This window comes from Poecilia reticulata, chromosome 16, assembly GCF_904066995.2.
Source record: "Poecilia reticulata chromosome 16, P_reticulata-male-v2, whole genome shotgun sequence".
NCBI classification, from domain to species: domain Eukaryota; kingdom Metazoa; phylum Chordata; class Actinopteri; order Cyprinodontiformes; family Poeciliidae; genus Poecilia; species Poecilia reticulata.
In genome coordinates this window covers 32,792,988-32,817,904 of record NC_088845.1, presented here as the reverse complement: position 1 = coordinate 32,817,904, position 24,917 = coordinate 32,792,988, and the positions used below count along the sequence as shown (strand labels likewise).

General features: G+C 37.5%; 1 protein-coding gene across 3 annotated transcripts; it reads right to left on the bottom strand.

The window, feature by feature from the left end:
• Positions 1 to 743: 743 nt before the first annotated feature.
• Positions 744 to 24,402, bottom strand: sim1a (SIM bHLH transcription factor 1a). Of its 3 annotated transcripts, XM_008432858.3 has the most exons (12): positions 23,876 to 24,402; positions 23,193 to 23,668; positions 20,781 to 20,860; positions 18,956 to 19,045; positions 18,769 to 18,877; positions 18,590 to 18,675; positions 15,939 to 16,138; positions 14,779 to 14,885; positions 14,248 to 14,395; positions 6,036 to 6,204; positions 3,364 to 3,757; positions 744 to 3,191 (listed from the first exon to the last, which is right to left on the bottom strand). In XM_008432858.3, the coding sequence occupies exons 2-12, from the start codon at positions 23,365 to 23,367 to the stop codon at positions 2,527 to 2,529; spliced, it is 2,223 nt and encodes a 740-aa protein (XP_008431080.2). In that variant the 5' UTR covers positions 23,368 to 23,668; positions 23,876 to 24,402; the 3' UTR covers positions 744 to 2,526. The 3 variants fall into 3 exon arrangements, with proteins under 3 accessions (XP_008431080.2, XP_017164703.1, XP_017164706.1); XM_017309214.2 differs by having other exon boundaries at positions 23,193 to 24,402; XM_017309217.2 differs by lacking the exons at positions 20,781 to 20,860; positions 23,193 to 23,668; positions 23,876 to 24,402 and having other exon boundaries at positions 18,769 to 18,873; positions 18,956 to 19,032.
• Positions 24,403 to 24,917: the final 515 nt, after the last annotated feature.

The following is a 24,917-nucleotide window of genomic DNA, read 5'->3' as shown; positions in this document are numbered from 1 at the left end:
AAGCACACATTTCAGCCTTGCTGCTGAAATGTGTTATACAAATAAAATTTGATTGATAATTTGCCCTATATTTCGCACATACTGGAAGAGATGAGGAAAACAACCTCCTTAAAAACATTCTCTCCTATTTCCAATCTTGATGATGAAAAGAATATGTTACGCTATCTGTGCGTTACAAAGATCCTGCACTTTTACTGTATTTCCAGAAATCCATCTTATTTAAGTTTGGGCCAACTACAACAGCTTTCAGCAGCTCTTTGAGTGCTCTGAGATTTAAATAGACATGCAATCTGTGGTTAGCATACTTTTAATGAATACAACTCTCAGACCGATGGTCTTCTGAAATGATGCTATTGGACTGCTTCAGGTATGCATGTTGTTGGAGCTCATTCAGGCTTCCAACTTCGAATCTTCTGCCAGGGTCAGAGCATCAAAATCTTATTTAATTCCTGTCAAATAAAACTTTCTAATCACAGTTTTTTCTTATGCGAGTCTCCCCAGGTTGAATTGCAGCCAAGCCTATCCATGCAGTTTGTATGGATAGGCTTTACAAACTGCAAGGAGTCAGTGAACTGAAGTCACAAAACTTCAGTTGCAGTTTTATAGATGAAAATGGTGGCAGTTAATTTCCTCTTGGACACCGCTTTCAGACCAAACGTGGCACTTGCTGAGCTTTTTAGTATAGTATAGTATAGTATAGTATAATCTCCACTGAGGGAAAAAAATGCCTCAAGTCTATAATGGAAATTTTCATCAGATTTTATTACAAATGTCAATGTTTTAGACATTGCAGGACCAAAAAACCCAATAAAAGCAACAGATAGAAGCACAAGTCATCCCTGCAATCCCTTAATGATATTTTTTTTAAATCTGTCAAAATACACTCTGTTAAATTGAATCTGACTGCATTCATTTCAAACTCATTTTTCACATTTATGTGGAAATATTTATTCAATAAACACAGCTTTTGCACATGTACACATGAAAGGATTTTCTCTTCAAAGCATATTTATAGTAACACTATAAATAACTGAGTAATGAAACAGGTTTAGCAATCCAAATAAAAAAAACACACACTTGTATAATATAGGTTAACTTAGAAGCTGTCAGAAAAGGTAATCTTGACACTTGAAGCCAAGTTTATCAACAGTTTCTTCTGTGATCCATCATTGTAACCATGCCATTTGAGCTGCTTGGCCTGGCATCTCCTCACGTTGCACATGGACCCAATCTTCTTTAGGCCTCTTTCGATTATCAACATCTATAAATATCCAGTTATTCTTTCAGTATGAGCAGATCTCAATGTCAGATCATGTTTAATTTGTATTATGGCGGTCATGAGTGTATCTGTCCCTTTGTTTACCCTCTTCCTCAAAGATGAGTGAGAAAGCGCAGAAAATTGTTATGCATACAAGTGTGTGAGGGGATCAACTTGATCCAAAGCAGACATTGATAACTTTACATATCTCTAATTGTTGCAGTACAAAATTTTAGAAAGCTCATTGTGTGCTCTAGCAAATGAATTGACCACATCAACAGAACTCAGATTTTTTATACCATTATCTGACAAGAAAATCACACATACAAGATGAACACTTTCTAAAATGAATTGCTTGCGGGATAAACAGGGACAGTAACCAGACTACCTATAATTTTATTTTCCCAAATGTTAGAAATGTCGCAGGAAGACAGCTCTTTCACTTGCAGTTTTTCACTTCCTAGACGACTTCCCACCAACAGCTACTTCATTCAATCCGATAATGATACAGGCTGACCTGAATAAAAAACTCCTTGACTCTTGGCTTAACTTCAGAAATTGGAACATGGCTAGTTTTCAAGTTTTCACCTCAGTAATTACTGTAACACAATGGGGATGAAAATAGGCCTCTAAATGCCAAGAGAAGCTACCGTTTGATACTCTCTAACTGGCTCCTCATATTTTAGTGTGGGTTTAATAAATGTGTTGTAGTCAGGTCAGATGATCCTTTCGGTCTTAAAACAGGAAAAATAAAATACATAAACTTGGATGGAATTGTAAATGGCTTGTACTTGTACAGTGCCTTGTCAAATCCAGAGGACCCCAAAGAGCTTCACACTACATTCAGTCATCCACTCACACACACATTCACACACTGAGGTGGCAAGCTACTGGATAGTAACCACAGCTGCTTTGGGGCAGTCTGACAAAGGTGAGGCTGCCACCGAAACCTCAGACCAGCACCAGCAGGCAATGCGGGTGAAGTGTATTGCCCAAGGACACAACGACAGACTGAAATAAAATTATCTGTTAAGAGTTCAGGCACTGGTATTCTACTATGATTTCGTTATTTCATCTTGTGAATATTTTTCACACACTCAGAAATATATTAATTCCCTTAGGGAATTAATATATTCCCTTTATAGGGAATTAATATATTTCCTATAAAGGGAAATATATTAACCAGATAGCCAGCTTGTACAAGCTATGTCACTGTAGTCCCTTTGTGGGAGCTAATGCTACTGTTGGTGACAATGAATGACTGCCCTTTATGTCCAGAATTTTGTTCTCCTGGTACAAGAAAGTGATTGTAGTGTCTCAGTGCTAGCAGAAGTACAGTAGCCCCACAGGTTCTCAGGGTCATACAGGTGCTCCAGAGTGTAGCCTGTCAAGGAATATGAAGGATGTCTGTACACATATGATCGTGGGTGACTGTGAGAGGGGTAGAGTGCAGGTGCTGGTGTAGGTAAAGCTGTGCAGGCACCCAACCGACCAAATGGGTTGTGTAACTGCAAAGGAAGAGGATTCATGTCAGTCTGGTGGTAGTCTTTGGGCCTGTGCGAACACTCAGCACTAGGACTGCTAAATCTGGATAAAGGGGTAGGACTAGAAGCAGGGCTTATCACTTGGCTAAAACTTCGGCACACCATAGTTTGTAAGGACCGTTGAGTGTACTCAGAAGTAAAACCTGAAGCAGCACCCCTGTGAAGTCCATTGACAATGCCTGCAGGTGTATTTTCAAAGCTCTTGCATAGCTGCATTTGATTCTCTTCTTTCTTGATCATCTGCTGTGTGGCTCTTAACAGAGTCTCAATCTTACTGGGCTCCTCTGGGCTGCAGGAGTGGTGATCTGCTTGATACAGATCTCCTGAGTCACTGACTGAGCCTCCACCTGGAGAGCTGACTATGCTGTCTTCCTCCCAGTGGGCTCGGCCTGCAGAAAGAGAAAGAATTTGTGTTTTTACACAACAGTCAGAAGAATTAACTTGAATCAATATTACCGCACTTGACACAAGAGTCTCCTTTCTAGTTTTGGTCATACTATGTCCTATACTTTTGCTCACATATTTAGGTAGGGCATATTTAGCCATGTTGTAAGTCCTTACCTTGCTTGCTCTGGATTGCTGAGATGCTTGCCAAACTGCGATTGTATCCATCATGATTGTCCAAATACCTTTTACTCAGTGGTATAAAGGACTGGGCTGTGCTGAACCATGTATCCCTGCTGGTTGGTGGATCTCCAAGAAAATATCGACTTGCATCACATGGACCCCTCTCACAACTCTGCCCTTGACCATGTGTGTGGATGTGTGTGTCGATATCACTGGTGGTGTGGTGCTGCTCTTCAAATAAACTGCAGCAGAGACTCCGTGGATCAGATAAGTTTCTGTAGCTGTAAGAGGCTTCCATGTGTTCACTCAGCTGAGGGGAAGCTGAGTCTGTCAGAGGACTGCTTCCCCATGGACTGTCCAGGTCAGACTCTGTGTTGAAGCTAGGATACTGCAACATGGAGACAGAGTGCAAGAAGAAATATGTTAAGAAACTTGGCAAATAAAACTGTTGGGTTTCAGGATTTTATTTCAAAATGTAGGAATTCCTTTGAATGTTACTGTGGACAACAAACAAGTTTTAACATAAGCAAAAAAAAAAAAATAAAAATAAAAATCCTGTTTGAGTTTTTTGTAAAAACAATTAGCAAATACATCAATAAGCTATAGGTTAGAAAACCCAAACAGATCCACTGGGACATGCCAAACTTTTTTAGTGTTTGGCACCCATCCACAACAGCAAGCCCACTGCTGAAAGGTTTATCTGTCATGCTAAACACTTGGTTGTTAACGGTCAGATTTCTGTCCTGCTCCCTGTAGAAACTGAAGCGGCTTTTCGTCAAGAACTACTTTTGTAGTCCTTAACCTACTGGCTCAATTAGAACTCACAAAGGAGTCAGCTTTGCACAAATAAAAGAAATTGCATGTGCAATCACCCATTGTAGGTAAGATGAAGGTGAGGTCTGAATAGTGAGCTGGAACCAACTTAAATTGCAGTTTAAGAGAAATAACTTTTTTACATTTCTGTAACAGACACAAAAGAAGGATACATTTATGATCTTAGAATCCAAGAATAGATAACTGATAACTTTAAAAGAAAAAGGGAATCTTTTGAAAGAGGAAGAGACCATAGTTTTTCTACAAAATACCCATAATACCCAAATATTTTTAAAAATTTGGAAGTTGTGGTCAGAAGTTTACATACAATCATCATGTCTTAAATGTAATCATTTTAGGTTTTGTAATGTACAGCTGCGTAAGCTGTACATTTAGCAGGGATCCCTAATTATAAAACAATAGTGGTGATTTTTTTTTCACCACTATTCAACTCTTTTTGCTTATTTTTGTGCCCTTAGTACACTTTTGAACAATACGTAAACTGGTTAGAAAAAAAATAAACATAAAAAATGACACATAAATGGACATAGTTGAACACTCGCCTAAGGTTGCTGAGAGAGGGTATTGTAGCGAGAGGAACACGGCAGCAGATTATCTTTATCACGGCTATCACAGGGAGGCTTCCCTGTGATAAAGATAATCAGGAGGAGAATTACAGCAGTAGTAATTCAGAATAGCTTTGAAGATTTTATATGGAGACTGGCAGGCAGCGATGAAGAGATGAAGAGAATGTGAATGCTGTTGGGGTGCAGTGGTGCATGTTGGAGCCACAACATGCACCACTGCTCATCATCTGCTCAACACTTGTTTTGTGATAAACAACGAGGACCAGTAGAGTAGATGGACATTGGAAAGATTCACATAATGTTTATTGTAATGACGGAAGAAGGAAGTTGGATTGTGACATGACCAGATAGAAGGGATGGAGTTAGGCAATGTGAAATTATAGGAATGCATATGACCAAGAGTGTCTGTGTGGAGGACAGTAATGCCAATGCATAATGTTGCAGATGTCCGACTCGGGTGTTTTTTAAGACTGCGGAGATCTGTGGTGAAGTAGAGTGACAGCATGGTCTGGGTGTCACTCATGGTCTGGTGGATGGATGTAGCTAAATTTGTGACATTTGGTTGAAGGAGGACCATGGGCTGTACCTGAAGCGTAGGAATGGTGGTATAGGCTTCTGATATTCAGTTTCAAATTTAACAAATTGTGCTCTCCGTTCAGTTAGTTTTTATTGGAAGATATCTTCAAAGACAAAAGTATTTATTTTCTGGAATGAGTTTATGTGATTTAAGATTTAGAAAATTGTGCAAGAAGTGCAATCAACAATTTGCCGATGGTTTCATTTGTTGCACAAGGTGCCCTTTTTTTAAAACTTGAAAACCTGCGCCTCAAAATGTCTGTGCACATCACTGTTGAACTGTGTTGAACCAGGCACACATCTAAAAGTTGCAGGACACTGACCCTCAAAGATGGGATTTGAGGACCCCTGTTCTAGAACTCTCAGCATCTCCTTTTTAAATTAAAATTTTCATATATGTATATATCTGAGTCTCTATGTACAATATTGACCTTGTATGGATTGTATGAATTTCCTTAAATTGTTAAAAACAATATTAATGTCATGGCCACAGTGGTTGTGTGTAATACACTGACTAGAACTGTAAATATTATTAGGATTGAATAAGTCATTTTCATTTACATAACATGCTGCTTGTGGTCTATCTGCTTTCAGAAACCGTTTTATTGCAATGACCCCAGTTCACTCATTTGCAGCACAACCTGTAACCTGTAATCTGAATGGTATTGCAACAAAACACAGAAATCTCACCTGAGTGTATGGTGAAAGTCTAGATTTGGTCTTGAGCCGGATCACTCTGCTTTTGAGGGTTTTGCAGTTCTCTGGAAGGCTGTTGGTGACACTATTGGTGCTGAACATGAAGGAGGCCTTGGATGTAACCTGATCCAGAGAAAACTGAAGACCTTTATATTCTGCTTCCCTAACAAAAAAAGCACAAAAGTTTTGGTCAGTAACTACACAAAGAGGTTTCCCAGGACCATGGCTATTTATTAAAGGTCATAAACAGTTCTTGTATACCTGTGCGTTTTCTTCTAGGTGAAGAAAATCCTCACCATCTGTTGGAAATTAAAGCCTAATCATGGAGCTTAAAAACGCAGCATGTGAAGTGCCGCGTTTTTGTGTCTGTATGAGCATAACTGCTGGGAAGAACTGGGATGTGTTAAGAAGGCTGTAGCTGCTGTTGGGAAACTTGTTTTACCAGAAGGATTGCAGCAAGGCCTTTAGCAAACAATCCACAGTGGAAAAGCTGTCCTATCAAATACATAGGGAGATTAAGATCTGTGTCTGGATAATCAGGCATCTCACTACTGGGAAATGGGAATCGATTTCTTGCCTAAGTGTTATTACCATCCAGGATGGTTTGAGGCAACAAAAAAACCTGGATGAGCATTACTTGAGAAAAATAGTGATTCATTCTACATGCATGTCACCTTTACACGGTGACGCAGCTGCACTCAGTAGAAACTGCAGCTGCATATAGCTTCCACTAACAACTGAAGCAGTTACTATGCTGCTAAGAAAAGTTATAAAATCAGGTTTTCAAAAACAAAATAGAGAGAGGGAGAGAGAAAAAGGCAAGAGTGTTAATTTATAACCCAGTTTTTCTCCAAGAGAAGTGAATAGACTGTGAGATTATCAACTATTTAGCTACAGACTACTGTTTGCCTCCATTTCACTAGCATTTAATGAATTAAGAAAACAAATAACCAACATATTCATATATTTAACTTGTTCCCTGTGCCTTTTACCACTTAACAACAGAGGAGTCAGTCAGCAGCAGTTATAACCCACGTCCCTCCTGACCCGTCCTCTCCTAAGTGAAATTAAAGCTGCAGTAACTTTTATAAAAAATTGTTTTTTTTTCACATATTTTTAAAAAATTGTCATTATGTTTGTGACAGCATGGTATGAGAGGTAATCTGTGAAAAATCTATTTTCTCTGTTTTCTCCCAGTGCTAGAAACAATCAGTCAGTGGCAGGAGAGTTTTAGTGCTGTCAATCACAATCTCATGTGGTGCTGCTCATCCTTCCTCCCCCTTGATTTGTGCCATGCTGCAGCTAGCATAACACAGAGCTGTGCAGATTCAAACTGTGAATGCTCAGTTTAGTTAGCATAGCTACCAATGATGGCAGATAAACAGTTTCTTGTAGAGGTGTGCCGATTGATCGGCCACCGATCATAATCGGCCGGTGATCGCCGATCACGGTCTGTTGTCGCCGATCACACAAACCGATCACCTGCATCTCATTTTGCAGCCTGCCTGTGCAGCTGGTTTCCTCTTTCCTTCACACTGCGCAAGCGCGCAGCAACAAATCCTAATTGATGTCTGTGGAACCATGACGCATTGAGTGAATGGGGAAGTTTGCTGTTGCAGCGGAAAATTGAAGCACGTGGGGTGAAGCATGTCAAAATGCATCAACACGACGAATCTAATATGACATAAAAACAATGCCATACTTGACGAGTTTGGCTACATTGAGGCTCACTGCAGTAAAAAAGACATATGGAGGATCAGATAGCAGGTAAAGCAGCACACAGCTACACTCATTCGGGATAAGCATGACTGTCACAAATAATCTGGAAAATTATTGAAGTCTTCGAGCTGCGATGTAAGACGCTGGTTCTGCTCTCGCTAGTGAACCGCTGCTCACACCGAACCTCTGCTTAAAGCTGCAGCATCTAACTTAAAAAATAATAAATTTTACATACGTATTAAAACTTTCGCTGTCCTAACATGAGACAGATAATCTCTGAAAAAGTAATCGATCTCTTCCCTGTTCTGCATAATTACTCCGCTCAGTCAGAAACAGCCAATCAGAACTAGCAGTAATCAGCCGCAGATCAGGAAGTTTTCATTCAGTAACTCCGATTGTTTATTGTAATGGATCCTGTATTTGCCTTTGAATGTTAAGTTTTATACTTAAATTTTTTGGCAATGTTGAGAGGTTTTATTTAGACTTTTTGCATTATTTAGCCTCTTCAGAGCCTTCATATGTTTTCACTCTGTTAAAGATAGTATTACTGATAGCAGTACAATTTGCACAATGCCTGTTTTGTTTTTCTTGGAAAAAGTTATTAAAAACAAGTTTTTGTCTAAATTACGGTGAATTCATGGTTCCTTTTTCTACATAATCCAATCGGTAGTGCTTATTATAAAAAAAATAATAATTATGTGATCGGTATCGGTGATCGGTATCGGTGATCGGCCCTCATGGGTGATCGGAATCGGCAGGAAAAAACCTGATCGGCACATCTCTAGTTTCTTGTAATGATAAATTGTTTCTCCACCACCATTAGCATATTTAGTGGTGATGAATGAGGCTAATTGACAGTGCTAAGAGCATCCTACTAGTTCTGATTGGTTGTTTTGGTCAGAACGGTGCATTAGTTTAACCAGTAATAGTAATTCAGGAAGGAGATGGAGGAGATTGATTGTTTTCACAGATTATCTGTCTCATAACAAACTGCTACGACATGGTGACAGCTTTAACAAATATGGAGAAAACATATTTTTTATTAAAGTTATCGACTGCTGCTTGAATAAAATGCAACTACATAGTATTTTTGAGAAGTTTGTATTGCTTTATGTGTAGTTGCACATTGCTTTTGACTGTTGCTCATGGTGAGAGACATTTCAGTATCTAAAACTAATATCAGAAATTTAAGCAACCTACTTGCATACTGGATGTGGACTGTTAAATTCATGAGCAGTAAATATTGTGCTAATTATCAGTATTGAACCGAAGAAAGTAAAACAGATGCAAGCCTTTAAAATTGTGATGCTTTTTATGGATCAAAGAGATTCAAAAATTGACTCCACAACTGCAGAGTAAGAGTCAGCAACGAGCTAGCCAGACAGTAAAGTGAAAGCGATATATTTATAGTTTTCTCCTCTTACCACAGCAATCACTTATTAATAATCGCAAAAATAAACATTAAGCCTAAAACCATACCACTGCAACAAAATGAATGTTTTGCTCTGTGTGGGAAATATTTCAGTGTTTTTTAGGGGCGTTGTTGTCAGTTGCTATGGCAACGAGTGCCAATGCAGAGCGAGAAAGACGTGGTTTTGAGTTGTACTTAAACTGTTTTTCCCTTTGCTGTGGGGCATAGCACGAAATTAATTATACCTAAATTTCCAAGTTTCATTGTTAACAGAATTATTCTACCGCGGCAGTGCGGCCATGCATGGTATGTAAAAGAATTGTCTTTTTGACTTCCAGCATTGTCTGCATGCGCGAAATAAGAAATTTCCTTATGTAAATAACATGCAGGTGGTCTACATTTGTATATCTGATTATGATTAATCAGATATACAGTGAGGTGCCTCACCAGCTTTGCACCTCACTGCACGTCACTGATATATATATATAAAAGAAGAAGCTGCCTAAGCTGGGGACTGTGTGTATGCCATACCCACACTGTATCTTTTACGAATAAACTGGTGCAGATCCTGAGTCCAGTGTGACGTCGTTTACCCTTTTAACAACTGTTATACAGAGCACCTTCTCCCAGTCTCTCACAAAGTCATTAATATGTTCATTGGCAAACTTGAGGCGGGCCTGGATGCAAGCCTTCTTGAGCAGAGGAGCCTTGCATGCTCTGCAGGCTATGGTCTCAGCCAGTGGTTTTTTAGAGGCTGTGGTCCCAGCTGCCTTGAGATCATTAACCAGTTCCTCCAGTATGGCTGATCTTTCAACTTTCTCAAGATCAATAAGACTCCATGAGGCGACATCTTGCATGGAGCTCCAGGCCTAGGTTAATTGACAGTAATGCACTTCTTACACTTCCAAATAATTGCACCAACAGTTGTCAGCTTCTCATTCAGCTTCTTACTTATTTATGGCTTAGTAACCCATTCCAGTCTTGTGTAACTCAACAATTTTGTCCCTGACATCTTTAGACAGCTCTTTAGTCTTGCCATGGTGGAGATGTTGGCGTGTCACTGAGTCGTCTTCTTCTTCTTTTGATTTTTATTGGCGGCTGGCATCCAACTTAAGGTGCATTTACCGCCACCTACCAGACTGGAGTGTGGTCATCAGTGATGTCAGAGGGAATTTAACCCACCTCAATGATGTGTATGATGTGCAAATTCACATCTTAACACACTCATTAAATATATGTATGAATGCATGAGCATGTACTGGCATACCCACACATACTTACACATATTCTAAATACGACTCATTAACCCAGTGTTATTTAAGAACCTAAATAAGAGATTTCTAACTAAATTTGATTTATTACCTAATAGATTGATCATAGACAGTCCTATATTCTTTCTGCTTAGTAATGATTTTAGAAGCTGACGTTCCTCTGAGTATTTATCACATTCTAACAAGACATGCTCCACTGTTTCCATCTGATTGCAATAATTACAAGCCCCAGTCTCATGCTTTCCTATTTTAAAGAGCGAACTGTTAAGTCCAGAATGTCCAATTCTAAGTCGAGTCATAACTACTTCCTCTCTCCGCCTTCTACTCAGACAATTACTACCTCCCACACTCTTTTGAATTGCATATAGTTGTCTCCCATTATCATGGTTATCCCATTGCTCCTGCCAAATCTTAATCATTTCTTTTTGAATAATAGATTTACCCTCATTTTTCTTAAAGGAATATTCAAATGAACAATTTCTGATTTCAAGGCCTGCTTAGCTAGAATATCTACTTCCTCATTTCCTTCAATACCTGCATGTGCAGGAATCCAGACAAATCGGACCAAGCATTTCTTGCTATGTAGATGAACTAATAATTGGAATATTCTTAATATTACATCTAATCTGCAAGATTTGCCAGATTTAATACTTAATAATGCTGCTTGACTATCTGATACTATAATAAATGTACTTTCTTCTCTAAAGTCATTATCAAGCAACCATTCTAAGGCTAAAAATAATGGCTGCTAATTCAATTGTAAAAACAGCTAAATGATCAGATGTTCTCCTCTTAATCAAGACTTTATGGTGCGGGATATTTATTGCTGCCCCAGTTCTACCACTATTTGGATCTTTAGATCCATCTGTGTATATGACTATGCTGTCTTTATAACTTTCAAAATATCTATGAACTACAACCCATTCTGGAGTCTTTCCCTTTTTAAGAATTTCCCTTAATTGAAGATCAACTTCTGGAGATATAAATAACCATGGTGGAATTTCAGACTGAGGATCTGTAACACTATACTTGAACATAGTTAAACCAAGATGTTTTGCCTTTATGTCCCCAATCCATTCAAAACTATTACAATTTAATTTATGATGTTCCCAACAATCCTTCAGCACCATCTTAGCTGGATGATTATACTTATGTCCTTGAAGGTTCATCCAGTACATACATTAGTTTCAACCTTCTTAATCTTAACGGAAGTTCACCAGTTTCTACTTGTAGAGCAGCTAAAGATGATGTTCTGAAAGCCCCACAACAAATTCTCAATCCTTGTGTTTGCTCACTATCAAGTTTTCTGAACTTGATAGTTGATAGTTCAGAAAACTGCCATATATGCTATACACCCATAATCCAGAGTAGATCTCATGAGAGCCTGATAGACTCCCAACAGTGCACTTCTTGAAGCTCCCCGTTCCTGTCCAGAGACATCTTAACAAATTATTCACTTTTTTACATTTATTTTGAACTGATTCTATTTGATGTTTCCAAGTTAAGCTTTCTTCAAATATAACACCTAAAAACTTCACTGTTTTCACTAGTTCAAGTTTTTGTTTATAATGATTCAGCTTGACTTCTTTATGTCTTCTATAGTGTCACCGAGTCTGTTGGCAGGTGACCTTCTATACAGGTGACAATTAGGAACAAGTGCCTCTAATCCAGGTAACGACTTCACTGAGATTAGGGTGTGTTAGTGGTCTGTGCCAACCAATGTTAGTTGTTGTTAGGGGATGAAATACCTAGTTCACTCAATGAAATGCAAATTATTTTTTATTTAAATATCATTTAATTTTCTAAAGTGTCATCTTGATATTCCATCTCTCACTTTTAAAATAAAACTACCATAAAAATCATAGACTGTTTAATTATTTGTCAGAGAACAAACTTTCAAAATCATTGGGGGATTTTCTCTCTCTCTCTCTCTCTCTCTCTCTCTCTCTCTCTCTCTCTCTCTCTCTCTCTCTCTCTCTCTCTCTTTCTCTCTCTCTCTCTCTCTCTCTCTCGCTCTCTCTCTCCATAATGATACCTCATTTTGGATAAAATGAGGTATCATGACATATGCAGACAGTCTTCAGCTTCTGCCCCCATATTTACAACTGAGCTGCCAGGAGAATATGCCACAGGAGAGCTCTCACTAATGTCAAAGCCAACACATAAGCATGTACAGCAAACTCTGTAACAGAGGCTGCACTTTGAGGTAACAGAAGAATATCTGCAGTTATGTCTGCAATTTTCTGTTTCCAGTTTGCTTTAGTCTTCAGCAGGAGCAATGAAAACAACATGAACAGAAATTAGTTTAAAACTTTTGCCATGTTTTTTGCTAAGTACTTGCTTGCAGAATGCATGTAATTCTTTAAAATTAACTTATAGTTAATTGGTTCTCAGCAATGGTTTGCATAAATTCATTACATTTATTCATTATCTTCTCAATCATTGAATGACAGCACACAGTGATCTCAGTCATTCCTGTCTACTCTGTGGATATATCCGACATCTTTTATGAATAAGATGTCAGATTATATGAATAAACTTGTGCAGTTTATTCATACAGTTTCACATCTGCAATAAAAAGAAATCTTTTAATTTCCTTGTTTATCATCAATACTTTCTTATTGACAGTCATTTAAAGGAGCAGTATTATATATTTTCCAGAGTTAGGGTTAGGCTCCTTTTCTTTCCGACACTCCACCTTCAGGAAGCCATTACAATGTTCCTTCATAAAAAATGTAACAATGTTTTTACCAGCGTTCTGCTGAGAAGTAGTTTGTATGATGAGTTCAGTAGATGCACATTTCCACCAGGTGTCTGTTAATTGCTGCTGCCGCTAGTCTGAAGAGGCAGAGTGGGGGAGTTGCAGGGGAAGGCTGATCTGTGAGGTGGAATGGTTGCCAAGGAAATTAAAGGATTTCTCAAACTTGCATGAAAGAATCAAAGCAACACTCCACATATATTTTTGATGAGGGAATAACATCATGACATGATGCAAAGCTAAGAAAAAGTACATTTTACTTTTGGATTCTTAACCGTTTTAAGAATCAACTAAATGATTTTTAAAGACATAAAATTAAACTTTCACCACACCTAACCAAAATACCAATGAAAGAACTCTGATACAGTGCTGATTTACTTGTCTGTTATCACCCATCGCCTCTCCGTTTACTCGCACGCGGAGTTCCAGACATGTGCAGTGGTTTCCTCTGAGCGGGAGGAGATGTCTTTCTAATGTATGTAATATAATAGCCATGCATAAATAATAAGATATGGCGACATGTAAAATCAGAAGTCAAGATGTTTGCATCAAAATGCAAACCATTCTGAGTGATGCATCCAACAAACAGCAGTTAAGAAAATACAAGCTGCTGCTTCTTTAACTTACCATGTCTGTTTCTAATCTGACTAAGTTATTTAACTCTACTCAATATTTAATTTAGAAATTGAAGTAAGACTTTAAGGTCTTTTTAAGCCTAGTCTTAAATTTCACTCTTAGAACTTGCTCTGCCAGCTGTTTCTTTGGTCCATTCTTATTCAGGAAGAAATGTGCATCATCAAGACACCTCAGGCAGAGAGTGCAAGCTGAACGTAAACATCTCTGCACTAAAGTTTCAGATCAAGTTTGAATTCAAAGCAACACTCCACGTAAAAAGAGTAACACTCCTTTTTTTAAAGATCAAACTCAAACAACTCAGTGTTTCACCAAGTTTTTTGCGAGGAAACATCTCACCAGCTTCTTAACATAGCACAATTGACTCTAACAGACATTAGAAAGTATGGTTCCAGGAGCTGGAACAACACTTACGTAAGGACATAGTTGACGCTGACGATGCAGTGAGGTCGGGATGAGCGGCTGTTGTGCACAATAGTTGCATAACTCTGAACCCAGACCCAACCACCTTCTTTGGCCAAGAAACGGTAATATCTTGTTGTGACTTGACCTTTCACCAATACTACAAGGAGAAGGAAAGGAGTCAATTATGTGGTGAACAATTAGGTCTGATGGGTATTTATGGCGAAGACTATCAAAGATGATATAGATGAGCTGTAAAACTAGTATTACAATATTAACTTGCTCTCTGCATCTGTTTAAAAATAACACACAAATATATACACAAAGTCATGCCAACTCATAATCAGTTTGGTGCAGTGCTACAAACTGCTGTTTAATTGCTGTTTGTTACTTCTAGTAACAAACAGCAATTAAATGAAAAGTTGTATATATTTCTTAATGTCCTCGTATAATAAAAAAGAATGTAATATCCAACAGCATTTTAAAGCTGTAACAGATTTTGTTTTCTACAGAAGAAGAAAATTGAATAAAATCCAAACTAACGCAAATTATGTGCATAGCGCAGGTGGAGAGAGTCACAGATGTGGACATGATGATAGAGAGTCTTCTCTATGAGATCCTGAGGCTCATAGCCTGTTAGCTCTGCAACTCTGAGGAAGACAACACAAGAATGCTTTTCATTACATGGAATGACCCACATTAAAGGGAGCTGTTACTTCTTCTGAAAAGACACAAACCATTTAGCTCTGATGACACACTGTAAAACATTTGAGCTACTTTTAGTCTTCAACTCTTTACTCTAAATAAATGTAGCGAGTTTTAGATTTTGAACCTAAATGTGTGAGTCTGAAGAATAAAGGGTAAACAAAGTTGTGTTAATATTTTATTTATTTTGTCAAACCTCCAAGTGTTGAATAGACTAGAATTTTTAGGTTAGCACTTAAAAAAATGAAAGAAGAAAAAGACTATTTCTCAGTGTGGCATGTTAATGGCATGTTTTTGTATCCTGTGTGCCTCTGTGATTGAGATGGAAGTGTGTTACATTGATCTGGCTTTTGTGTCTTATTAAGGCAAATGTTTACTTTAATGCAACTGACAGTTTCCAAAGCTTAGGGATAATGTCCTGTTAACACTAAATGGTTTTGAGCTTAATTCATTGTGATGTTTAATAAAATTCATAAAATTTTGTTCATGCAGTTTGAAACAAGAATTTTAATTATTCTAAAGTAAAATAAGTAGTTATTTTAACTTGATATTGTGAGTGAACATAATAGAGAAATATATGCTTTTTAGGTGAGGGAAGTTTTTTCTTGTATATTGTGAAATGATTACTTGGTTTAATTTGCAGCATTAAGTTAAAACTCACAATTCAAGATTAGTGAATTTAAAAACCAATGTTTACACAACTTGCCTCTTGTTAAAAAAACTTAATGAACTTTAATTTCTGAGTTAAAACCTATAAAATTTTCTCGTTGACTTAAATTGCATTTTCAAGGCAGTAGGTGGACCTTCATTTTCTAGTTAAACCACTTTCAAACTTTTTACAGTGCAGTTTTATGTCATCATGTGTCTGAGGTGATATAATCAACAAGTTATATAACAATTACTCTGCTTTAAATATTATACTTTAGTCACAATAATTGACGTTAATTAATGTATCCAAGTGTGTACAGGCAGATTGGCTTCACCATAGAAGAGCACACCGTGAGTCAAGGAAGATTAGTTTCATGTCCAGGCTGGCTCTGAACATGAACATGTTGCAGTACAGTTTGATTTCTGTTACAGCGCTGGGTGGTAACGAGTGACCAACGGCCACCAGACCGATGTTCTGATAGCAGCCGTCAAATGGAGACATGTCCAGACTGTACTGACGGATCTTCAGGTAGCCACTGCAGTGGATAACCTGGACCAGAGAAGTCACACACAAAATCATACATCAGGCACTTTAATTCAGAAGAATAAGGAAAAAAGAGCATGCTGTTGGTATTTATCAATTTTCCAGTTCATTTATTTATTTCGACCATTAATAAAATGGCATCTCAGAGTTAATCAACAAGGATGTTGATCAATAGATCAATGATGACACTTTTGTCAATATCTATAGTTAGACGTGAAGTTAGACTCAGACACAGCACTTGTTTCTTTTATGCAGGAAGTACAAAACTATACCAAATCCACCTACGTAATAACTAAATCAATTGTATTAACAATACATTTAGGTTGTTAATGATAATTGAATTATTGACATTGACTTTCATTTATGGCACAGTGCCATTATAAAGAGTAGATTGTAAGTGTGCTGTACTAATATTTAAACATAACTGAAATCTAATTAGCGATATCCCGATCTGATCACGTCATCGAAAATTGGCCTGATCACGTGGTTTCAGAATACGGTGTTAATCCCAATCAGGGATGCATATTCATTTTAAGTACACATGGAAGAATACTAAATTTAATTTTATTTCTATTTTTTCTAAAGGTTGGTTGTGAAGCACTTTGGTCAGCTGTTTTAAAAGTGCTATTGACTTGAATAACAGTCAGTATATACAGTTACGTGATACAGAGTCAGACTGTCTTGAAACAACATGTGCCTGGCAATTTGCAGCAGTGACGGCCATAAAGCGAAGCTGAACATAGCATCAGCTTGAAGTAAAAGCACTGCTGCCAACTTACAGTAGCAACGTTTTTCACAACTGTTCAGACTGCTCAGACCCTTTTAGCGACTTTTTTCAAAAGAGTGACAAACCTAGCTGCTTTCTCTGGTTTATTTTAGACTTTGGCAACTAAATGGGAAAAAAAGCCTTGATAGTACTGTTAGAATTATTATGTGTTATCACTCTTACATTACTATTTTGTTTTTCATTTAAAGGTTTTAGCTCCCTTAGAGATAGGGTGAGAAGCTCAGTCATCATGTACTCAGAGTAGAGCCGCTGCTCCTCCACGTCGAGAGGAGCCAGTTGAGGCTCGGGCATCTGGTCAGGATGCCTCCTGGACGCCTCCCTGGCGAAGTGTTCCGGGCACGTCCCACCGGGGGGAAGCGGTTTGCTGTGTCTTCTTTTGCAAAAGCTTGGTTGAAAACTAATGTTGTCTGTGGTTCTTTTGTATGTAGGTTAAGAAAATGCCTATCAAGTACTGCACTTACAACAAGAGTTCAGAGCGGCAGTGAGCCCCTCACACTTACAGAGAACTTGATGCAGCAGAGCAGAAAGGAGACCCACTCATTCCACTTTGCAATGGAATCATACATGCTAACCGTACTGGTGATCCTGTTCTAAATTAAATATAGTTCTTCATTTTGTCAAATGTTAAATTTAACCAAAACTGCTGCACCAAAACAAAATATCTGCACTTGACTTACACAGCCTCAGTGTTATGTTAAATGATAAATAAAGTATATCCTTTGTCTTTTTCTTTGCTCTTTATTTTTTAAATGTATTTTTGAAATATTGGGCCTCGTCCCTCAGGATTGGCCAATACTCAAAATGAAATGACTCGGAGGCAAAAAAAAATAAAGAAGAAAAAAATGACGGCGAAATTAGGTTTATAATGTATTATAAAGTGTTGACATGCTTTATAATGAAGTATGTCAAAATTTAATTTCCTTGGCAGAGCGATTGTCACTAGAGTATTTTTTCTGACTACAATAAACTTGACATTGTACTAGTTCTTGTGTAATTGTTCTTGTTCTTGTGCTATAAAGGGATTTTTAGGAAACTGTTCATTTGACTATTTTTAAGTTTATGCTAAAAAATTAAACCATGTTCAGACTGAAAATGAAAAAGATAAGCTTGTACAAGTAAAGGGTTTGTGGACTTTTTATCATTAGTGTTCCAGCATCTATTAAATAATTGTGGCGCATAGTAGGAAAATGGCAGGAAGGCCTTGCAAGCTCATCACCAAATATGATTAATCAAACTACCAGTGGAATAAAATGAGTTATAAAAAGGGTTTGGTTGCTGAAATGCCAATAAAGATTTTTCTATTGATTATTGAGAAGGCTATAAATAACACCCATCATAACATTTCTAAATAAAATGTAACTACTAAAACACATAAATTAGTTTTTAAAGTTGACACTGCTTCAGTATTGTTTCACCATGTCTTGACAGATGTGTTTCATTTCCTGCAAGAAATAAATTTTCATCTCACAACAATTTAAAATCTAAATGAAGACGGTATGACAAATTTTAAGTTTCAATATATTGCTTTTTTTATTTTCATGTTCTCTTGGGAGCCTAATAGACATCCCTTTGTCTTATTCCAGGTGTCCTTATCCTCTAGGTTATAGGGTACATAAACGAACAAAGAACCAAGCAGCGTTATGAGTGGTTCAGCAGTGTGACTGTTGTACCTTGTAGCCTCCACAGGTGAGACCAGCATTTCTTTTAGCCAGGACACATTTCATTCTTAGGAAGAAGGAGCGCTCCATCTCATACTCTGCAAAGACGTATAAATTGTGAAGTTATTCATGTTGTGCAGTAAGTTCATGACTCACATTTTGCAAAACTGTAGGGTTGCATGAGAGATTACCTTGTACAAAATGGGAATGGTAAGGTTGGTGGACTGTGAGGACCGCTTTCATTTCATCATGGTCTGATGGATGAATGTATTCATAAATGCTGTTTCCTGTCAACTCTACCTGTTGAAGGGAACATTCAGCTCTGACCTGGGATGTGAAAGGACCATTGGGTAACAGAACAGGCTTTTAAAAACTAACCTGTGATAGACCCAAGTGCACTGACGCTGTCTCTGAGATATACATTATTTTTCCATCTGGAGCAACCACAAAAATGAATCCATCTAATGTCTGGAAGAAAAAAAAAAGACTATTATCAGACCAAGACTAATATTTGGGGTTTTTTCTGAAAAAAAAGTTGTGTCTTTTTTTCAATAAAATATCACATTTATTGTTAAAATTTCATAGCAAGTGTCACACTGTTACAGAGTACAGCTGTCAAACGAATAAGACATCAAACACTGAAACAGTGCCAGATGGTCTCAACTAAAAGTGATGGAATCATTTTTAGAAGATTTTGTTTAACCAAAGAGGTTTTAATTTCCATAGCATTGTAAGATAGTTTTCTTCTTCTTCTATTATTATTATTATTATTATTATTATTATTATTATTATTACTGCTATTGAATTGTATACCAATAATCAAAACAGAATAGATTGCTCACCAACTTTACTTGGTAGAAAATATAAAGAAAGAAATAATACTGTCTGACAGAAAAGCATTTCAGTAACAGCTTGCAACTTCAGCTTTTTAAGTCTGACATTAACACTACATTTTTAGATCATGGGCTAGATCAATTTACATTTTTTTAGATGTTCAAGAAATCATGTCCAAAATGTCCAGTATTAATCAGACTGAGAGTTCTGCTGTTAGCTGATCATTTTTGGGTTCTTCCCAGTAAAAATCAATAGGTCCTAGAATCTAATTTCTTTCACATATTTTGGTAACACTCATAATGAATTTTTTTCTATTTCTTTTTTTGTTGTTGTTACGTGTGTTTAACTGTTAATAGAAAAACTGTACTGTCTCTTGAAAATGAGGTTTTTAATTTCAATATTTTGTCCAAAAAGGTTAAACATACATTTTATTAAAATAAAGTTAACTGTAAGAAATATCAGCTTCTCCGATTTACTATTTTTCAGAGCTAGAGTCAACCTGATGAGTAAAGTTTTATTTTCACTGCCTGTCTGCAGATTTTTATGCAGGTTTATACTGCATGCTGCAAGTTAAAATTGGTCAGTGAGAAGTACTGACATTGTGTTATTACCATGCACATAGTATTTCAGTCAGTCTTATTTGCAGATTATTTGGAATTATGGTGATATTTATTAAAATAATGCAAGTTATATGACCAAAGTTTGTTTCCTTAACCTGGACATTTGTTATTGCAATATCATTTCAAACTGATTAATTTATGTCATGTTTCTGATGTGATTATTTTTGTATTATGGCAGAGGTTGTACAGTTGGTAACTTTCAGAGTTATTCCACGTTAGTTACATGCCAAAATATTTAATAGAAAAGAAAATAGTTTGTCATGAAAATCCATTGCACCATTCTTAATAACTATTTGTTTAGCAAACTGCCTGTTTGCATAACTATCAGTGTATTCACTTCACCTTACTCAGAGGTCCTCTCCTTCCAGCAGTGAAGTTTGTTTTAATGTTTATGGTGAGAATGTATTATTGACAAATCGTTCAAATCAATACCAGGCAATCTTTGTTTTTAGATTCTCCTTTTTGTTAGCCCGGAGCCCTGCAGATGCACTCCATTGTGTTGCTGCTGATGTGAGGGGGGGAGCAGGACAGGCACGATGTGTGCGTGACCAGGAATGTGTTCAACTCATTTCACTCTCAAAGCAAGGAGAATGAAGGCAGCAGGAGGCAGATGGTGACAGCTACCAAGCCCCCCTCCATACACACAGTCCATCCAGCTTGGCTTAACAACATCAACAACAATAACAGCAACAACAATAATAATAATAATATTCTTTCAATGTACTACAAGTCAAGCCTTTAGGCAGTACCTGTAAAAGATGGGAGCCTAATTCCAGGCTGACACCATCCAGAGAGCTGCGGTTCACATGACCCCAGGACTCCCCAAGGCCTGCAGGAAGATACGTTAACATACAAGAACAGTTACTAAAACACACTATGAGTGGACAAAAAGAAGGCGTCTTCTTTGTCTTTTTGAAAACAAATAAGACACTGATACTGACACTGCAGTAACTATCAGAAATCAAACTGTCTGTTATGATGGCAATAGATAAATGGGACCTACACTTCTGTGAGTCGCTGATGTGTTGTTATAAAGAAAATGCTTTACAATTACTGTAGAATCTTCCGGAACTGCAGCACTGCAAACCCATGTGAAATTTACAGTGAAGTCAAGAAAGCCTGCAGGACTAAAGTCAGCCTGATTGTCTTTCAACTAGCTTTGTTTTTATATATGTATGAATGTATGAAACACGCAACAATTAGTTTTTCTGAAACGAAACAGATCTCAGATGAACTAAGGCCCGCAAAGTGAATGCGCTGCAGCGAGTCGCATTGAGATATAAATCCCGATCTGCAGAGTAAACAAGCGGCGTGCGGCGATCACAGTTCCGCGTAGCTGGAATGTACTGAAGGCTTGGATAATAATAATAATAATAATAATAATAATAATAATAATAATAATAATAATAATAATAATAATAGAACTCAAGACTAGAAATAATTTCTGACTTGCTGCAAAGGAGTTAAAAAATGGTAAACAGTTAGGCTCACTTGTGGACTCACCTGAATTCATCAACACATTATAGGCATAAGAATAATCTGTTAACCCTAAAGCTCTTCTAAGGAGGGTGTTTGACGCTATCAATGATTCAGGTAAAACAAAAACAAACAAAAAAAAACAATTAAGGTTAAAAATGACTGAATAAAATTGACGTAGCTTCACAACTACTAACATAAATCTATAAAATAAAAGCGATCAACCCAACAAAATACAAGACTCCAGAAAAAGGAGGGAGGAAGAATATAGCGTATCAACATTATATTTAATATTTTCGTTTCAAGAGACACGCAAATACACACAAAGACTTTAAAATAAGAAATGGCATGCTACACAATAACATCATATAATAATATTAATAATAACATAATTATGAACTTATGGCAAAATAAATGTCAGGGTCCGCATGCGATGAATAAGCGCTCCAAGCCTGTCAGATGGTAGGAGCAGTAAGAGAAGCAGAAAATCACTTTGGATGTGGACGATTTCATGGCGAAATGGAGGAGAAAACATTCTTCCACTTTAAGCCTTTTCTAGAAAAGTTTCAAGCATGCACCCTCGCCCAAATGCTGTTAAAATTAAGATCAACGATGAAGAAATAATTTCTCTTTCTGAAATAATGACTCGATCATTTATTTATTTACTCACTTATTTGTATGCATCATTTTACTTTTTAATTGACCTTCACCTAATCAAACAGTTGTGTAAGTAAAAAAATGTAACTACAAATGAACAAGAACAATAAATGCATTCATTATTTTTTAACAGTAATTATGCATTTAGGCGAATTCGGTCAACCAAACCTGGGTGGTTGTAGACTAATTTAACAGCGACACCTTTTAAAACAAGCTAACAAAGTTCATTAAGGGCATTTAAATTATGTTTCTGCCTTTTTTCTGTACCGTTGTGCAGGTTAGGCTGGGAAGTGAGATGGTGTGAGAGCTGCGCACCACTTTAAAACAGTAGAGCTCATTGAAGGAAGGACTGAGGGCTAAAGCTGTGCAGGTAGCCCAGCGCTGCCACACAACAAAATGCTGTAATGGGGTAGCTGAGGAAAGTCTTCCCAAATAACTGGAGGGTAAGATTACTCTCATCAGCATGTTTAAACAACTATATATAATCCAGATAGGCTACAAGCCTATGCTCCAGGATCATAACATCATAATAACTTTGCCAATCAATAGAACGCACATTTTCTGCAAGAAGCCAATCTTTATATTTCACATCAACAACTTCATTGCTACAAGGCTCCATACCATACGTTCATGGATCACACGTGTAGATCACACAATATCAATGGCCCCATGAACGTCACGCAGGACGGGGCCTCATTTCTTATTTTTTCTGATATCAGCACAGTGATTGGGGCCGTACTCCCCCCCACACACACACACACACATTTATAATAACTGACCACCTTTTATAAGCTTGGTCAACTTTTAGCATGCTTCCACTGTTTTAACGATTTATCTTTGGTAATGAGCTCCAAGTCTGAGGTTTGAAGATGTCCTGTTCAATAAAGTAGATTTTACAAAGTTTTGTACTGGTGTACTAAAAAAAGTAACAATAGTTGCATAGTCGGAAGAAATATTTATTTGGATAATGGCCACTTTTGTTTGCTCTGTGGTGCTTTGCATAGAAGTATCACAGCCAGGCCTCTTACCCTCAGGAAATACGGTTCTCATCTTCAGGTAGCTGGTAGTCAGGCGGATGATTGAGGCTTTATCCAGTTGGGAGGTGATGGCAGAAGGAAGCGGCAGCAGCTTGGCCAGTTCGTAAAACTCACTGTTTTCCTTCTCCCGACGCGTCCGGGCCGCATTTTTGGATTTTTCCTTCATGTTGAGGGTGTGTTCAGGTCCGGTGCGGCCCTCTCCCTACTAACTCGATTTGCGCTTACCCATGTCCTGCTCTGGAAGCGATATCTCCCCTGTTCTCGGCCTAAACCCCACAGCAGACGGCGCGCGGAGCCCTCTTTACGTTTACAGGTGTTCCTGATCACGACCCATGAGACCAAAGTACTTCTTACTTCCCTTCGATTGAGGGATTATTGATTAGAATTTGGTGACACCGAAGAACTCAACGCACACTGAGATCCATCACACCTGGTGTGAAACTTGCATGAACAGCCGAGGAAAATGCCTCGGAGGAAGAAAGAGTTAGGAAAAAGGAGGAAGAAAAAAAAAAGAAAAAAAAATAAAATTCATTAACAAATTAAATGTGTTTTCCGGCTATCTTAATACAAGAACACAAACAAAGAGAGCAGCAAACTGGTAAGCATGAGATTACAACCTAACGGCCGATTGAATTGAATAAAATCCCAGACTACGGTGAAAATATTTTCCTTACCTCAACGCAGGCTTCTACTGGAGGGCCTGCTGGAGCCGTTGGAGTCCGCACACAACCTCCATCTAGCACAAAGCTCCTGGTAGGATTCTGTGATCAGAAGCGCAGCTAGTTTCTTTCACGACAGTGGGAGACACGCCCACTGAAAACAACATAGTTGCTATTGGACAATTGCTTACGCTCAGCGATTGTCTATTGGTTATTCTTTAAAACGATGGGAGCACAATGGACGGTGATTGGTTGGCAACATATTCACCTCGTGGTTCAAGGTGAAAAAGTGAACCGAAATTGGCAACTTGGTTCTCTTACTTTTTAAAAAATAGTTAATTTATTTTCAGTCACGTTTATTTCTTCAACATTTTGACCATTATTTCGTGTATGATTATTGACGCTAGTACACTTCTTAAAGAAGTTAAATAAGTACATTTGATATATCTGTCTCAAGAGTTGATTTTTGTTAGTTGTTTATAAACTGCATCTTGGTAATGGGTTTCTGCTCTATTTGAAAAAAAATCACCCAGATCGCTGGAGGTTCAGCTTGAAAAGTAATTTCAGCTTCAAAAAAAAAAAAAGGGTTAGGGTTAGTGTATATATATAGGTATATATATATATAATTATGTCGCACACTGGGAAATAAATGACTGGAGAAAAAACTCCAGTGCACAAAGGACGGACAAGTACGCAGCCACTGAACGACAATTCCTTAACCGAATAAAAATAAAATTTTGTATTTTGTATCCCATCAGTCAAATGTGTTGATTTTCCAAAAGTAGATCTAAATTAAAATTATATAATTTAATCTGCTTGCCCTGAACATATAATTGTCAGACAATTTATTTTCAACTTAAATTAAGCATAAGGATAAATATGTTTAAATCTGTGTAAATATAAAATGAAAAACAGAGAGAGAAATTTGGTTTGTAGAAACCAGGTTTAAGAAAAAAGTGGAACAACAAAATGACTACAGCAGTTTTACTTTGTTTTCATCATTCAGCTAAGCTTTAATGCAGAGGTGCTCAACTGAGCCGTCCTGCAACTTTTAGAT

Excerpts from the sequence above, each read along its gene's own strand:
- sim1a (XM_017309214.2), bottom strand. The coding sequence starts at position 23,367 with ATGAAGGAAAAATCCAAAAATGCGGCCCGGACGCGTCGGGAGAAGGAA. Across the intron at positions 19,046-20,780 it reads TAGGCTCCCATCTTTTACAG|ACATTAGATGGATTCATTTT; the intron begins GTACTGCCTAAA and ends TTTTTCTTCCAG. Across the intron at positions 18,676-18,768 it reads CCATTCCCATTTTGTACAAG|AGTATGAGATGGAGCGCTCC; the intron begins GTAATCTCTCAT and ends ACGTCTTTGCAG.